Source organism: Zonotrichia leucophrys, chromosome Z, assembly GCF_028769735.1.
Source record: "Zonotrichia leucophrys gambelii isolate GWCS_2022_RI chromosome Z, RI_Zleu_2.0, whole genome shotgun sequence".
In the NCBI taxonomy this organism is placed as follows: Eukaryota; Metazoa; Chordata; class Aves; order Passeriformes; family Passerellidae; genus Zonotrichia; species Zonotrichia leucophrys.
Genome location: NC_088200.1, coordinates 854,349 through 871,002, shown reverse-complemented (window position 1 = coordinate 871,002; position 16,654 = coordinate 854,349). Strand labels below are relative to the sequence as shown.

At 47.9% G+C, this 16,654-nt stretch overlaps 1 protein-coding gene across 4 annotated transcripts in view; it reads right to left on the bottom strand.

Moving 5' to 3' along the window:
- Positions 1–16,654, bottom strand: part of MYO5B (myosin VB) — a 151,187-nt gene that overhangs the window by 77,068 nt on the left and 57,465 nt on the right. For all 4 annotated transcript variants that reach the window (XM_064735479.1, XM_064735481.1, XM_064735480.1 and 1 more), the window contains exons 8-12: positions 14,948–15,055; positions 12,859–12,968; positions 11,041–11,306; positions 5,575–5,656; positions 3,940–4,080 (exon numbers count right to left, since the gene is read on the bottom strand). In XM_064735479.1, coding sequence (XP_064591549.1) covers positions 3,940–4,080; positions 5,575–5,656; positions 11,041–11,306; positions 12,859–12,968; positions 14,948–15,055 — 707 coding nt within the window. The remainder of the gene's footprint in view (positions 1–3,939; positions 4,081–5,574; positions 5,657–11,040; positions 11,307–12,858; positions 12,969–14,947; positions 15,056–16,654) is intronic.

The window sequence follows — 16,654 nt, the reverse complement described above, 5'->3', positions numbered from 1 at the left end:
CACTAGGAAATGCATTTGGCACATCAGCAGCATAACACAGTGGCAACGTGCCATGGAACACAGAGTGGAGCCACAGAGGAGCTCAGGAACGTGAGGGACTTGGGGGGTTTGGTGAGACACAATTCCCCCCTGGCAGCCTCAGGGCCAGGCAGCTCCACCAGCAGAAAGATCCCTCACAAATCTTGGACAACGGTGACAACTCTGACAAGTGAACCTTCCCCATCAGCCTGCTCTTGATTGAACCCTTTTGGTAGTACTTAAGGGAAATGGACACTTGTCTTTTCATTATTTTTTTCATTCTCACTCCCATGCCAAAGCAGAAGCAAGGACACAGTGAGGTAGCAGGACACCTTATGGAGAAACCTGGGCACCCACGGTAACTTCTGACTGTATTCCCAAACAGAACCACAGAACCACTGAATATCCCGAGCTGGAAGGGACCCATAAAGACCAGCAATGTCCAACTCCTGGCCCTGCACAGGACAGCCCCAAAAATGCCACCCTGTGCCAGGCAGCACTGTCCAAGGCACTAAAGAAGTGCTGGAAGACAGGCAGCACGCCCACATACCATGTAGCTTCAGTCTGAAAACAGGACAGCTCGCCCAGCTTTGACAGAGGCTCAGCTGCATTTCTGAGGGCTCTCTGTTTCCTCTAAAGATAACTGAAATCCCTTGGAAAACCAACCCCGACTGGCTGCTCCTCTTCAGAGAGTGCAAGTCATCCCACGTGTCTCCTCAGAATTCAAAGTTTTCCAAAGTGTGCTGTCCCCTCCTTCAAAGTAACTCCCTCCACAAGTGCAACCATACCCTAAATCTATTCCAGATATCCAAGCAATCTTCCCAGAACTGGATTTGGAGAAGACAGCCTCCATCTTTCGTTCCTTCTGACAGGCTCTACTCCTTTCCCAGATTATTTCCCCCTTGGCCCCACGGTGACTGCACCCACCCTGCACAGCTCACCAAGGGAGGTTCTCCTGGATGCCCTTCCACCCTTTCCCACCTCTTTGGGCTCATCAGTTTGTGCTGCAGCACATCAGCATCCCAGCACTGTGGTGGCCTTGGCCAGAACTTCTTCTGAACAGGGGACATGAACAGAGCAAAACTAAGAGATCCTAAAAGCTACAGATCCAGGCAGGTGAAACTCCAGTGCAGAAAACAGGGAAAAGGCTCTTTAAGGAGGCTCCAGGGTCCCTCAGAAGAAGACACAGCTCAGAGAGGTTGTAAGGCAGATCAAGGATGTAACAGGACAAAGGAGCAAATGAGCTCCAGAAGCCAACTCCAACCTTAACAATGCTAGAACAGCTTCTAACTCCTATATCACAAAGCTGTTTTAAAAACCCAAACATAAACGTCTCCCTCCTGGATTTTTCACAAAGACATGGAGTGACAGGACAAGGGGGAATGGCTTCCCACTGCAGGGTGCAGGGTTAGATGGGGTATTGGGAAGGAATTGTCACCTGTGAGAGGGGAGATGTCCAAGGCCAGGCTGGACTGGGCTTGGAGCAGCCTGGGACAGTGGAAGGGGTAGAGCAGGGGGCGGAGCAGGATGATCTTTAAGGTCAACACCAAACCATCCTGTGATTTTGTGATTCCACAATTCTATATCCTAAAGTGTGTTTTAAGAAGTAGGCTTTTTCTCAGTATCTTTCAGGAGGCAGGTTTAGTCCTTAACCCTCCAACCCCAGTTCAAGAGCCCTCTCTTTCAGTGCCAATTCTTACGTCAAGCTTTCTCTAAACAGCAACAAGACTCTGCTATGACCTACACTTCCTGAACTGCTTCAGCACATACCCAGCCACCTCCTCTCCAACCACACATTAGGGATTTAAAAAAACCCCATACTGTGAAGTGAGAACATTAGTGACAAACCCTCTGCATTTGCACTAATGCTTCATTATGTACCAAATATTCCCCTGGTGCCGTTTCACGTCCCAGAGTGTTTTCATCGTCTGCTAGGATCTAACAAGGTGGCGTGTAATTACCTTATTGTGGTCCCACCCCAGGAGCTGAAACACTGCCATGGGGGTGGAGGCTTTCATCCATAAACTGCTGCATTCAGCTGACAGGTTTTGCTGAAATTTTCATAAATCTGGAGAACACTTGCAGGTTGTTATAAAAGAGGCGATTACAAGGCCGGTAATAAGGGCCTGTGACTAATGACAGCATCTCCCACTGACAGGTAAACACCCAGATAATTGGCATTTGATGAGAAGGGGGAGGGAATACATCTTGGTTGGGGGGTTTTGGTTTTTGTGGGTTTTTTGTTGGTTTTTTTTATTATTTTTTATTTGTGTTTGTGGGTTTTTTTGGTTTTTTTTCAAAAAAGTATGGGCTAAAAAAGTAGCACTGTAAATCTACGGCTGGTACATGGGAGCTGCAATGTCACCACCAGCAATGCCACCAGCAGCAACCAGTGCCAGGTGCTCCAGAGAGGAGCCAAAGGTGTGACTCCCAACACCAGGGAACCTTCCCTTATGGTCCTCACAGCATCCAGGAGACAGCTTGAGCCTGCAGAATTTAACTGGCTTCATAGCACAGAGAGCAGATTAAGTGGTGCTGAATATCAAGCAAATAATCTGACCTCCTTCCAAACCAGCACTGGCTGAGATTCAATTTTTAAGGACATAAAATTAAGCCTAATTTGTTCTCATTTTTAAGGAGATTTTGTGAGCGCAGACTTGAAAAGGGCAAAGCCCCAATTCTGGCTCACCCCAAAGACAAAGCCAGAGTGTCTGTAGCTCAGACCAGGGCTGAGCTCGTGGGATGTGCAGGTTGGGACAGGGAAGGTAGCCCTGGTACCTGGAGGGCAGCAAAACTTCACAGGTCACCCACCTTCCCAACAAACACAGGTGCTTCATCCTTGCCCAGGGAAACCAGTCTGAACAATGGATCCCAACCCTTTCCCTCTGATACAACGTGGTATTTGTGTTCTTGAGCCATCAAATCTCTCCTGGGCTCACGGATCCCACAGACACCACAAGAATTCCATGGGTCCTTCTTATCACCTTGGCTGTGCTGGTGAGGTCGGCCCTTCATCCACTTCAGCTCTCCTAGCACTCTGTCTCACTCCTCCCTGCCTTTGTTGAGAATCACTCAGGGCCCTCCCAGAGTCAGAAAGACATTCCCTGGCTCAGAACACACCCAAGCCTCAATGGAAACCCTTCCTGAGGACAACGTGGGTCACCCCACAGCAACACCAGGCTAATGCCCCTCAAGGCAGGCACATCCAGCAGGAAGGCAGTCCCCATCCCCTTCCAACAGGACATCCATCTCCAGCATCAAAGAGTTTCAAAGCAGGCCTCCCAGCTTCCCAAGGAAACCTGCCCTCTGACATTCCTTGTTCCTAAGTTTATTTGATTATTCATGACTGAGCAATGTGTGAACAAGGAGCCCAGCCTTTCTTCTGGATTGTCATCAAGGTTTGCCACTCTGGTTTTTCTTCTCAAATTTCAAACAAGATTTCATTTTGGCCAGTATGAGAGAGAGAGGGGGAAAAAGACGGCAAACTGCTCTCCAACATCACCCCTCTCTGAAGTCTGCACACTAAATGCAATGAGTTTTGCCTTAAAGAGATGTTGCAAGAAGACAGGTTTCCCCTGAGACAAAATAAGGCGTGAGAGGAGCTCCAGCTCCTTTTGGGCAATGCCAAAGACGTCAGGTCTCAGTGGAAAGCTGTCCCTCAGAACAGCCAGACCAGACACATGAGCACCGGCTGCAAAGGTTGAGTTCAGGTGCCTGGGTTTGGAGCAAACACCTGCCCGGGAGGCTCTGAATGTCCCAAATCAAACCAAACCCCAGCTCAAGCCTACCCCTGCCATGAGCACAGCAACAACACACATGAAAGGAGATGTTTGCCTACCTACAAGACACCAGAGATTAAAGCCCTTCTTTGACATTTGCAGAGACAAAGACACGGGTGAAAAGGGGGGAGGTCCTCTTTACCTTGCACTCTTCATCCAGCAGGTCCAGGATGCCCAGCTTGGCCTCTATCAGGTCTATGCAGGGCTGGTTGTCATAGAAGTCTATGAGAGTCCAGGGGATTTCCTCCTTCATGTACTCCTCTTGTTCCAGTTTAAACACGTGCTGGGAGTGGGAGAAAGCAGAGCTGCTGAGTGTGAGCCCAGCCAGAGAGCACAGCCCCTTCCCCCTGTCCCTGCTGGGCTTCAGCATCCCATCAGCACATCCAGAGGCTCCCTCACACACAGCCTGCACATTCACACAGCCCATCTTCCTGGCCAGGAAAACAAAACCATCACGCTGGGACACCACGGCGCAGGGAAAAATAAGGCTTGAAATTACTTTCACTACAAAGTGAGTGGAGCTGTCACTGCAACGAGGTGGGAGCGTGGCAGTGACACATCTATGTCTCGGGCTGACAAAAATCCTCCCCTGCTTTATTGCTCTGCTGATTAAAGCAGTGACCTGGAGCAGGTTCACAAGCTGGGAGCCCAGCCAGGGCTGGGAGCCCGTGTCCCCATCTGCGAGCAGGGCTGCACAAAGAGCACCCATCATCCCACAAGGGATATCAGCAGCACCATCTGACTGACTCGGGGACACTTCTATTGAAAATTCTCATTTGAAAGAACCTATAATAAAAAAATCTTTGCAAGGCTTACGTATATCTCAGACCTCTGCCCAAGCAGATAAATTGTCTCTGGCTATTTCTGAGATACTCCAGAGCATATTAAAAAATGATTTTTCAAATGCACTTTTTTTGTCCCTTCAAAGATAGCTTTTTAAAATCTCTTCAAACATGTCATCTTGGAGCTTGAATTTATACGCTTCAGAAGTGATAGTTAGACATACCAAGTAAGATATGAATAGTGCAAATACAATAATTTACTTTTCATTTTTAGCAGCAGTGATCTATGTGATGCATTAGATAGACTGCAAATGTTCATGTCCATGCATAAGATATAGCTTCAAAGGGCCAAACTAATCTGCAGTACTTAAATGCTCAAATTTAACAAGTTTTCCCTGTATCCTGAAATTAACAGTATTTTTCCCTACTTACAACCAAAGCAGAAGACAACTCCTTACTGGTTCCATTTCCAGTGAAGGTATATGCTTGTTTCTAATAAAATAGGAACACTTCTGGGTTTTGTGAGGCATGTCCAAGTGAAAAGCGGGGAGTGTTTCCAATTCTGTTATTTAATACAGAGTTTTCATCTCACAGGTTTAATCCATGCTTAATAGGAAGATTTCCACACCCATAACTTATTTTAATTCACACTGGAAATCAGCATGAGACCACCCAGGTTTTGTTTTAGGATTGAAACAGCACCAAGAAAAAGGCAGATTTCATACTTATTCAGAGCAATATGTGAGCCTTTGCACAGATCACATGCAAATCCATTTCCAGGATCACATTTATACATCAACTAAGCAATATTTTCCACCTTGATAGGAATATCCAGAACCACTGCAGTGAAATGTCTGGGAAAGGGGCATCCCAAGGATGCCCATGATCTGTCCAGGCTGCAGGTGAATGCTGCAGAGCAGAAGCCAGACACACCACAGTCCTGCCTAGTTACATTTTCTGCTCTGTTTTATGGAAAGTTTCCAAGCTGACCTTACCGAGTTGAACTGCTGCTGGAGCTTTTCGTTGGCATAGTTGATACAGAACTGTTCAAAGCTATTCACTTCAAAAGTTTCAAACCTGCAAAGCAATGAATAAATCAGCATTAGGCGTTGCTTTGTCTCAAAATCTTCTTTTTTAATTTTTTTTTAAATTTTTTCCTGCAACGGTGCCATCCGTGTGATGGGGAGCACTCAACCCTAATTTCCATTCCTCCTGTCCTAAATTTACACTTTTTTCCTCAAAACATCTTTCTTTTCTTGGCACAACTCAAGGGATTCAAGAGGTCCCTCCTGGTACACACGAATGAGACATTTGGCACGACTGCAGCTTCCTGCCCATCAGCTCTGTCTGAGACAAGAAATGCAACTGCCTCTCCTGGGGAAAAATATTATGAAATATTAAGTTCCAAATACATTCACTGCAAAGGTGATGAAGAAACAGTAGCTGGTGTCTTAAAAGACCCAGCATGCTACTTTTAATGGAATTTAATAGAGCAGAAAAAAGAAGGTATTAAATTTGTAATTATAGCTTCTGTACTGCATCCCCGTTAGAACAAAAATTAGACACACGTGAGTAAGCAATTTCTGGAAGGGAGAAGGGGAAAAATGGTGATTTCAGCTCCAGCTCCACATTCCTTAGAGGGTCCTTGGTGCTGGACTCTGTGATCCACCTCTTCACCAGGACTTCCACAGCTCCCCATGCCAGAACATTATCTTACCCTGCCACACATTAACTCTAAAACAGGCCCAAAAATACCTTCCTAATCACAATTAGAAAGGAAAAAATATGCAGTTTTAGTAAGACAGACTACAGGTACGGAGCAGGGAGCCAGCAGAGCCCCTGAGGCTGAAGCACACAACACCCAAGGACAGGCACAGGGAGCCAGGCTAGCTCTTAAAACCCAAAGAGGGTATTTTGAGCTACCACTGGTAGTTATGTGTTTTATATTTCTATTTTTAAGGCACAGTTGGAAGGGGGAAGGGAAAAAAATAAGTCTTTGACACATGACTGTAAGGATTAAAGCAAGGGGAGAAGTGGGAAGGCTTCCTGTGTGTTCAGTGAGTAAGCTGCTGTAATGATAAATATGTGACTAAATAATTGTTGGGGTAATAGGCACTGTAGGAGCTGGCAGAACAGTCTTTAAACACTGAATGAATGAAGCCCTTTCTTTCCAGCCTCTCTTCCTCAAAATAATCAGCACTTCTGGCACTTCCTGAGGACCACCCTGCTGTTACCCAGGCAATGCAGTTGTTCCCAGGTACTTCCAGGTGACAATGCCATCACCACACAAAATGCCAGAGTCCCCGGGGAAATGCCATGCCAAATGGCAAAAGAAAAATGGGAATGGAGAAATGAGCTGGTTTTGTGCTTTTATCACCCCCACAGTCCTTGAGGAAACCTGGGACTGCTTTCCCTCTGTGTGTCCAGCAAGCTGGTGCCACCTGCGCCAAGCAGAGGATGCTTAACCCATCCCCTTCCCAAAAACTGGGCTTTAGAGTCTTTAATACAACAGAATCTGGTGCCTGGGACAACAAATGATGACATTAAAGGTGTGTCATGGCCCTCAGTGGTGGATGTGTCCCTGGAGAGCCCCCTCTGTGCTTGATCTCAGTGGCATGGCTGAGCCAATCTGCGCCTCCAGCCCTTGCCACTCAAGGAATGTGGCTCCCAGGACTCCTTGGAAATACCAGCTGCTGCAGGCGTGACCACAGCAACAGGGCAAGGAAAGATTTAATTAAAACATAGATGGAGAGGCACAGTGAGCTAGGTGGGAAAAGGCAATGGAGGCAGGAGTGTGTGAGGAAAAGAAATCAGAGTGGAAACTTCTCCCCTTCCGAGACACCAGATGTGATTTATGAACCCTCCCAGTGAGTGCCAGCCGGGGGCAGAGCTGCTGTACAACTCCAGCTCCGAGGGATATCTCACAAAGTTGCTAATTAAGGGACTCTACTAGCACACTTTGCTAATTGACAAAGCAGATTAGTCGCCAGCTCTACGTGTGTGCACACCAGGAGGCCCTACCTGCTCAGAGCGACTGCACTGAGGGCAACATCCTGATGGGGAAAGAAAAACAGTGCCTGTTGGCTCTCTATCCATTTTAGTGCACTGTAATCTGATAGAAAAAATATGCATATTCACCGCTGAAAACCATTGCTGTGGCTCCCTGGAAGGCACATCCAGCCTGGGGACAGCTCTTGTAAGTAGACTTTCAAGGGGCAAATGCTGCATTTTGGGTTTTCTGCTGGTCTCTCCTAAGTCCTCTGAAGCACTAAGGTTTGTGTTTTAATATTTAAAGTTCATGAATAAGTCCAGCACACAGCTGGTTGCCTGGGTGTTCACATTTCACGCAGCAAACAAGAGGGGGAACAAGCCATCCCCACCAAGTCCAGGAGTGCCACATGAATCCACTCTTCTGACTGACTTCAGTATTGGTCCTACAGCAAATAACACCATTTCAATAAATACAGAAAGGCTTTCAGTGCTGCACCCTCTCACCTCAGTGTTAACAGAGAATTAAGAATGCAAAGTCGAGCATTAGAAAGCTGGAATAAAAACCCTGCAGCTTCTGCACCCTCTGTGTGGCTCCCATGGCTAGAAATCCAAGCCAGAGGGACAGTCCTCCCCCAGGAGCACTGGGACAGGAGCTCTGAGGATGTCAAGGATGTGCTGTGAAGCTGCTGCAGGCTCCCTGCCTTTCCAGCTGAACCCCTCTCCCAAAGGAAAGGACAAAACAACATCCATTTGGGGGGGGAAAAAAATCTGTTAGTCAGAAAAATGCATTAAAGCTCAAAAAACACATGAGTTAGGAGAACCAGATCAAACTTTATAGTTCAGCAGAGTCAGGCTATCAACACCCATATTCCCTGCACTGTAAATTACTCAGCATTCAGACAGCAACACCCATTTACAAAAGGGATTCATGGCCATTTTAGGACACCAGACTCCCACAAGCATATCAGCCAAGAACAGGGACACGTTCCCCTGCAAATCTGCCTCTTCAGTAGGACCTGCAAGTCCTTGTGGAAAAGCCCTGCTGGTGTCACCAGGGCTGAAAGCACCTGCTGGTTCATGCATTGGACAGGCAGCTGAAGGAGATTTTTCTTCCACACCAACAGATTTTCAAGCCCAGCTTAATCTTTCATGAGCCTTATCCTCAAGCCTCCTTTCATTCAGATTTCTGAAAGTCTGATCCTCTAACTCAGGCATGCAATTTTCTGTATGGACCCACCATCACCCACAGGGCTCCATCTCAAAGCTTTATTTATCACACGCCGGCCTACAGAAATTTCTGTGGGGGAAAACAGCTTCTCTATCTCATAGCAAAGAGATGGGAAACAGCTTCTCTATCTCATACAGCCCTTGAACCAGACTGTACTGTATTTAAGATCTTCCCAAGTGAGCCCAGAATCTTACAAAGCAGAGAGAGCAACCTCATCACCTCAAGCCATTTCCACTGAAATCCCAAACCAAGGAGAACTGTGTGGTTATCACCCTTGATAGCAGTGTTCCTGCAAACCTTGCCACATGACAGCAGCTATGGATGGAGATCAGCAGCCAGGGGGGCTGCACTGCTGCTCCAGCACTGTCTGGCATCCTTTCTGCTGCTCTGGTTGTCCAGATGTCAAAACTATCATCCCAAACACCAGTAGCTGTACAAACTTCATGGGAGGGTTTATACACAAGACCCAGCTCCAGCAATTGTGTAGGTGTTACAGCCCTAAAATCACACTGCTTTTTTGTTCTGATCCAGAACTTCTTTGGCAGGATTTCATTCTCATTTTGAGGTTCTCCTAGAGCTGACAGACCTTCAGAGGACACAGGACTGGGGACTGAGCAAGCACAGTGACTGCCCTGGGTTGGGGACTGGCTCCTGGAGCAGCTGCAAATTGTGCATTCCACCTTCCCCTCCGAAACAGGAGCAATTCAGCACCTGAATTGGTAAGGGAGAACAGGAGACCACTGCTGTCCCACTGAGAACCACAGAACCCCAGAAGGGTTTTGGGTTGCAGCGACCTTTTAGGGTCATCCAGGGTCATGCAGGGACACCTTCCACTGTCCTAGGTTGCTCCAAGTGCCATCTAACCCAGCCTAGCATGGATCTGCTGTCTGGGCCACCTGGGACTTCTCTCTTGGCCTGGCTGCCCCAGAGACACACACACACACAAAAAAATAAAAGGGTGTTGGAAAAATGCAGGGTAAAACCCAAACCCACAAGTCCTCTTTCCTTTCCCACCCCACAACTGACAGAATCCCTTCCTTTCTCCTCCCTCCTCTGCTTCTTTGCAGCACTTCAGCTAAAATGAGCTCAGACAACTCTCACAGCCCTCTTCTACCACCACTCAGGATGACAAACCAGGCAGTAACGGGTAACCAGAACAATTTTAAAGTGGCTCGTTGCCCCTGAGGGCACAGGCTGCAAGTTTGCAAGAGCTTTTTGCACCTGACATCCCCACCACAGGTTCCTAAGCTCCTCTGAAGGCTCCCACTGCACCAGAGCCCTGCAGCAGTGGCTTCACAGATGAAGTGGTGTCCTCAAACCCCACAGCAAGACGAGGCCAGCTTTGCTCTCCACAGCAGCACCTTTAACCCCAGCTCATTTTTGAGGTTGTTTTAAACAGCACAGGAGACAGAAACTCCAGATGGGAAAGGCATAGGAGGTAAAACCCAGAACCCACTGCTCACAGAGACCATTTTGTGCTGAAGGCTGCACACCCTGAAGGGGGATCAAAACTGCAAACCCCACAGTACTTTTTTGTGCGCTCCTTTCCGTTGTGGTGTGTTTTTAGCTTCCGGGTCCCTTTCTCAGGTGTGCCAATATTCCCTTCCCCCTCGCCCCTTGCTGAGTGTGCCCTGTCAATCAGGCTAACATACCAGCAAGGTGTCGTATGGTTGGTCGATTTCAAAGGATGCTCCTCAGGCCTGGGGGACATTGGCCCATATAGGTGTCCCTAGTCCCTTGAGACCCTGCCCCTTTTACCTGGTTGGTAGCTCACCTGTCCCCTCCCCTTCCCCTGTCCCCGAGCTTATAAGGTGAATCAGACCATGCGGCTTCTATTCTGTTGGCAGCAGTTGCCCCGGTTCAGACCTCTGTAACCATGGAATAAACATCTGGCAACCCTCCAGCAGAATCCTCTCCTTCTTCTCTTCACCATCACCAGAAGCTCTCTCTCCTGAGGTAAATGGAGTTCCTGACAAGCCTGGACTTGCACCAGTGCCCCGCTGCAATCTCCAGCAGCCAAGGTATCTCTGGGGTAAAGCACCACAGTGCCGCCTTTGGCTCAGCAGCGAGGGTCACACTGACCCAGGCACAATCTAACTAGTTATATTGGGATTATTATTCCAATACTTTTCCATCATTCCCACCACCTGCCCCCAAACAAAGCAGAGTGAGCTTTGCAGGAAGGGGAAGACAGGCTGTGAAGCAGTCGCTGATCAGCCCGGGGTGCTGAGGAGGTGCCTACCCGTAGATGTCGAGCACGCCGATGAAGGAGTGCTGCTTCACAGTGGTGTGCAGGGCCTGGTTGACGTGCTGCACGATCCAGTTGAAGAGCTGGGCGTAGATGAGCTTGGCCAGGGCGTTCATGGCGTTCACCACCTGGTGCAGGGACATGCTCTTCACGTAGGTCTCGGCCGTGGTGACGAGCTTGCGGTGGCAGAGCCAGTGCTGCATCTGGCTGTGCTCCACGCCCAGCAGGCTGCAGAAGCTGCTCAGGTGCTCGTCCTCGCTCTGGGAGGGAGGTGGGGGGGAACCAAAAGTCAGGTTGGCAGGTTGGTGGCACCCCAAAGAGGCATTTTGACACCCAAGTTCAAAGCCCTGAGCAACGAATGGCGGGGTTTTGTAGCTATCTAGGAAAGCTGTGTCTCTGTGGGGAACAGGAGTGGGAAGGCAGTGACACCCATCAGATGTGGGAGTCCTCGTGGACAGGGTGGGACAGCTCACACGGAGCTCTGGATGGTGGCACCAAGGCCTGGCCCTGCCCTGGTTATCCTTGAGCTCTCAGCTTTCACAAAAAGCACATCCCCACAGCAAAAAGAATTCTCCACCTCCTGAAGCTGCAGCTACACCCTGCCCCACAGCAACCCTGGTGATGCCTCAGACTAAAGCTTAGGGTACACCAGGACACCGTGCCTTTTACAAAATAACTCCATCGTGAATAACAAAGCAATAAATCGTGCATTACCGGAAGGGCTTAGGCTTTGCACAATTAATAAAATGAAATGTGAACTTCATTTTCTTTAGTGCAATGTATTATTCCCCTCTGAAATTAAGACAAAGTAGTTCTGAGTCTCTATTACGGTCAGATAGCCAGTTCTGCCTTTTGGAAAACAAGAAAACAATTTCCCCCTCCCCTGTGTAATAATACATATCTATAGGAAATAAATTGTTTCCAGCTAGGTAAGTGTACTTACAAATGCATGATGGAGTTGGGGATGCAGTAAAAAGAGTGCATTTTACAAGAATTCTAGTATGTTCTATTGCTACAATACCTTTTTGACCAGAGTCAAGGTTGTACCAGAATTGATTTAATACCTTGCAATTACATTTGAAGGTAATTAAACAACACGAGATTCATTAACAGAACTCAACATCGTTGAAGCAAGCAGCCCTCACATATTCATGTTGCCAAATATCAAGTAAATTACCTCTAGCATCTCACACTGAACACCGCATTATCTCTAGGGCAACACTGAAGTGTGTGCAGAACCCTTTTAATACTTTAATTAGGAACAAACGACCCAGCCCGGGATGCAATGATAATTTACAGGACAGTATTTTCCATATAATTGCTTTACTTTTCCCCACCTCTGAACAAACACAGAAACAGAAAAACTGCCTCTAAGGCATCTTTAGTGTTACTTATTTTTGCTAATTAACCACGCAGTGCTCCTTTGGCCATGTTACAAGCAGCAGCTCCATGGCTTTGCCTGGAGGAAAAGTGGTTGTAAAGCATCACACCTTGTGCTGGTGGTGTCACCATCAGTGTCACAAGTTCCCAAGACCCTGCACTGGGTGTTCTAGGGAAGCAGGAAGAGCTAAGGTGGGTTGGGATGTCAGGGATGAAAGCAAATTTTGAACAACCTCACTCGCAGTCTGGCTGGAGAGGAGGGAAAATGCATTATTTCCCAGGACATACAAAGCAACTAGGAACTTGTGATGGATTTTCAGAAAAAGGCCAAGGAAACCAGGAGGTAAAGGGCTTTCTAGCCAAGGACACGAGCACAGCCTGACTCCTGAGCACTCCAAGCTCCCCACGTGGGAGCTCCTGAGGGTCACCTACCGATACACTGCAGACCTCCCCGTCTCGTTCCTCTTGGATCTTCAAGTTCCCCAGGTGCAGAATGGCAGCAATTATCCTGAAAATGGTCATCTGATGAGATTCCTTCACTCCTGCAGGAAAAATTGACAGCTGATTGCCTCAAAGGAAAATGAAACGCGATTTTAAGTTTATTTGAAAGTGCTTGCAGTGTTTGATTTCCTTCCGAGACAATTGGTTTTCAGAGTCGCAAGGCTTCTTCCAGCAAATACACCATAAACTCTCAATTTTAACATGGGTGGGTTTAATTCACTCAAACCCAAGGATGCTGCTCCACAGTGAACAAACAGGATCAGAGTTACAGGGGCTCTGCAGCCTTCACAGAACAAGGAGTTGCTCATCTGTCATCAGTCTGCTGACAACCAAAGCACACAAACTACAAATTACACTTATTGCCAGTATCCCACAAAAAGAAGGGAAAATTAAAGCCCTGCACAAGGCCCCCACACTGGTGGCACAGCTGGATGCAGCAAGTCACCAGGGAGGTGATGGGGAGCTCTGTCTTACCCACCCCAGTGTTTCCACAAGAGACACTTGTGGGTCTTTACCGGGGGTGTAAGATGTTATTGCTTCATATATTTTACTTAAATATTGCTTTATCTATTTTTCTTTACAGGCATTCCCAGCAGGAGCTTTGCTCAGCAGCAGCCCACACACGGCCTTCTCGCCGTATCTTGCATTTTTTTAACATCCCAGCTGGGTTTCTGTGTCCCTTTTGTGCTCAGGGCTGGTGTCCTCATTATCCACCCAAGGTCTGAGACATCACCTGCTGGTTTCTGAATTATCCAGAGCCTCCCTTTCTCTCTCTCTCGGGACATTTCTGTCATCAGCACAGTGAGAAATGTTTCAAGGTCACTAAAAGGAGCAATGCTCTGCTCTTACTCAGAACTCTAAACTGAAGTTAAGCCTGGCTAGGACTGGGGATTTGCAGACAAATTTGACTTTGTTACACACAAAAAGGCAAGACTGGAAAGTGCAGCAGCAATTTCACCAGGCCATGAACAGAAGCAGAGCTGGGGAACACTGGAGGAAAATGAGGAAAAGCAGAGAGAGAGGAGCACATGAAGAACAGAAAATCATCATCAGACTGGCCCCAGAGGAAGACGCTCTCACAGGGCTTCCCAGGGACCAGCAAGGAGACAGGGAAGCTGCCTGGGGAGCCAGAGAAGGGGAGACTACACATGCCAGGGGTTTGGGGGAGAGAGTTCTCTGGGGATTGCAGTCCTGTGGGCAAGTTTGGAGCAACCAGGAATGGTATTTTTTGAGTAGGTAACTGAACTCACACAAGCTGAACAAGAGGAGGGTAAAGATAAGATCCCAAAGAGAAAGAGATGAGGCCCATCCAAAACACACAGAGGACAAATTTTGGGGAAACAAGTGCAGTTCTACAGCTTGCAGTGAGACCCCACACTCACTGCAGGCACAGCTGGTCAGGGGCTTTCAACAGACAACTCTGAACATCATGAGCTCCCCTCCCAACTTGTGAAATGGAACCAAGCGGTACCAAGACTCACCAGGATTGATAAACTTGGTTTCAGATAAATACAAATAGACTGGGCAAGTTTTCCCTTCCAGATTGTTTTTCCTTTAACAGCTCTGCTCCCCTGCTGCCAGCACGGGGGCTGGACAGAGCCACAGCTCCTGCAGCTGCCGTGTGCATGTGGGCTCTGCACAGCAGGGATGTACTCAGCTCATTATTTCCAGGAATCAGCTACCCAGCACAGCACACTGATCCAACAAGTGACATCACCCTCCACCACAACACAGACTGAACTGCTCAGTAATAGCTCTTCTCCTGCTCGTAAACAAGGTAAAAAATAGCAAGTCAATACTGCAGCCCTGCTTTGACTTCAGAATGGCTTCTCTTAAATTCTGCATCCCTGCCCATTTCACTGCTGCTCCACAGACAGCTGCTAGAAACACTTCTGTAGCTCCTACTGACGGGCAAAGTAAAGCCAGCTAGGTCTACAGGAACATTATAATTCTGGCAAAACACTGAGAACAATTGAGAGAAACTTTTGCTGGGCAGACTTCAAGCAGAGCAGCTCCTTACCAAGCAGGGTGAAGGCATGTCTGGTTTTCTCAAAGTCATCAGCATCATCCACGCCATCAATGGACATGTCACCTCCCTGAGAAGTGTAGAAAAAGTCTTCGGCACACGCTAGGAGAGAAGAAAGAGGAGGAAAAGGTGAGCAAGCAGTCCTCCCCAGTGTCTCCAATGAGTCAGGAAGGGATAATTAAAAACACAGCTTCTAGGTCATAAGTTAAGAGGCTAGAAACCCCAGGTTTATTGGGACCCCTTCTTTTATACACTGTTCTGATACAAGGACACCTGATTGGTCATTTAACACATTTCACACGACTGGCTAATTAAGAAGACACCCTTAGGTAAATGTCTTATGAGAAAAACAACTTGTTCAAAACACCACCTGCAGATAGTTTACAATTCTTTCTCTCCACCTCCCTAAAACTTCCCAGACCAATTCGCGGGAAATCTTATCTAGCTTTCTCTCCAGACCAATTCACAGGAAACTTTATCTAGCTTGCTCCCCAGACCAATTCATGGGAAAGCTTATCTAGTTTTCTCTCTCCTCCCAGACCGCCATATCTGCACCCCACTGCAGCACTCCCTGAAATGGGCTCAACTGGATACTCCCTGTGCCCGTCCCTGAAGGACACCTGTGTCCTGTGAAGCACAGTTTGCTCAGGGGTGGATGAAGCAGGACCTTGGTAAGTGGCTGTAGCTGCTTCCTGCAGTGGTGGAACCTCTCCATGCATAGCAAGTGCAGTCAGGGCAGCGCTGTGCTGTGTCTGGGGTTCTAGTAACAGCTCCTTCACATGGGGGGAGACCATTCCAAACACTGAGGTGACTCCTTTCAGTAATTCCTCATCCTGTTTCACACATCCATGACTGATTCAGGTATTTTAACACCTTTTCTACACAAAGCCTTAATCCTTGGGAGCAAAGGGAATGGAGAACGGCTCACAGTGCCTTACACCACTTGAACATCTGTGCCCTAGCAAAGTTACTCTAGGATGACACCAATAAATCCTGTGGAGGCTGAGAGGCATTTCCAATGCAAATACAACAAGAAGAGATTGCAGGATTTGTGTCCACTTAAGAGAGCTGCTCATGTAATCCCCCTCCTTAAAACAAGGCCCCTCAGGAGGCCCAGAGCAGGGAGATGTGTGCCCATAGCTGCTGCTGAGCCCTGGCACAGCCAGAGATTTGCCCTGAGAAGACTGGGGGAGCCCAGCCCCTGGGCAGCCTCCCCATCCCACCCAGAATCAGCTCTCAGCACCAGCCTCAGCCTGGTTTGAACTGAGTAGGAGTCATTAGCCAAAACCCACTCATTAACACACACAAACATATTTCCCAAGCATGGTGAATAGAGAGAAAAATCCTACTGTGTTCCCCACCAGCCTTGTGGTAACCTTTAAAACACTGCAATCTGCACTTTTCTTGACTCAAATTGCCACCAGAAGCTCCCCCTCCCTTCCCAGGCCTCCCACAGGCTTCTGCATTAGCTGTACTTTCAGGCTGTAAAGAAAAACATTTGATTCCTTTTGGCATACAAAAGCCCTGCTACCCAGAGATCTCGGTAATTTCACTCATTGCTGGAGCATCAGGAATGAGGTGCAGAAAATGCTGATTGGGGTCAGGCAGACCAATGAGGCTGATGGGACCAGGACCTCAGCTTTCCATTTGCAACATTCACACTGGGATCTGCTCCTGCCCCAAGTCATCGCTGGTATAACT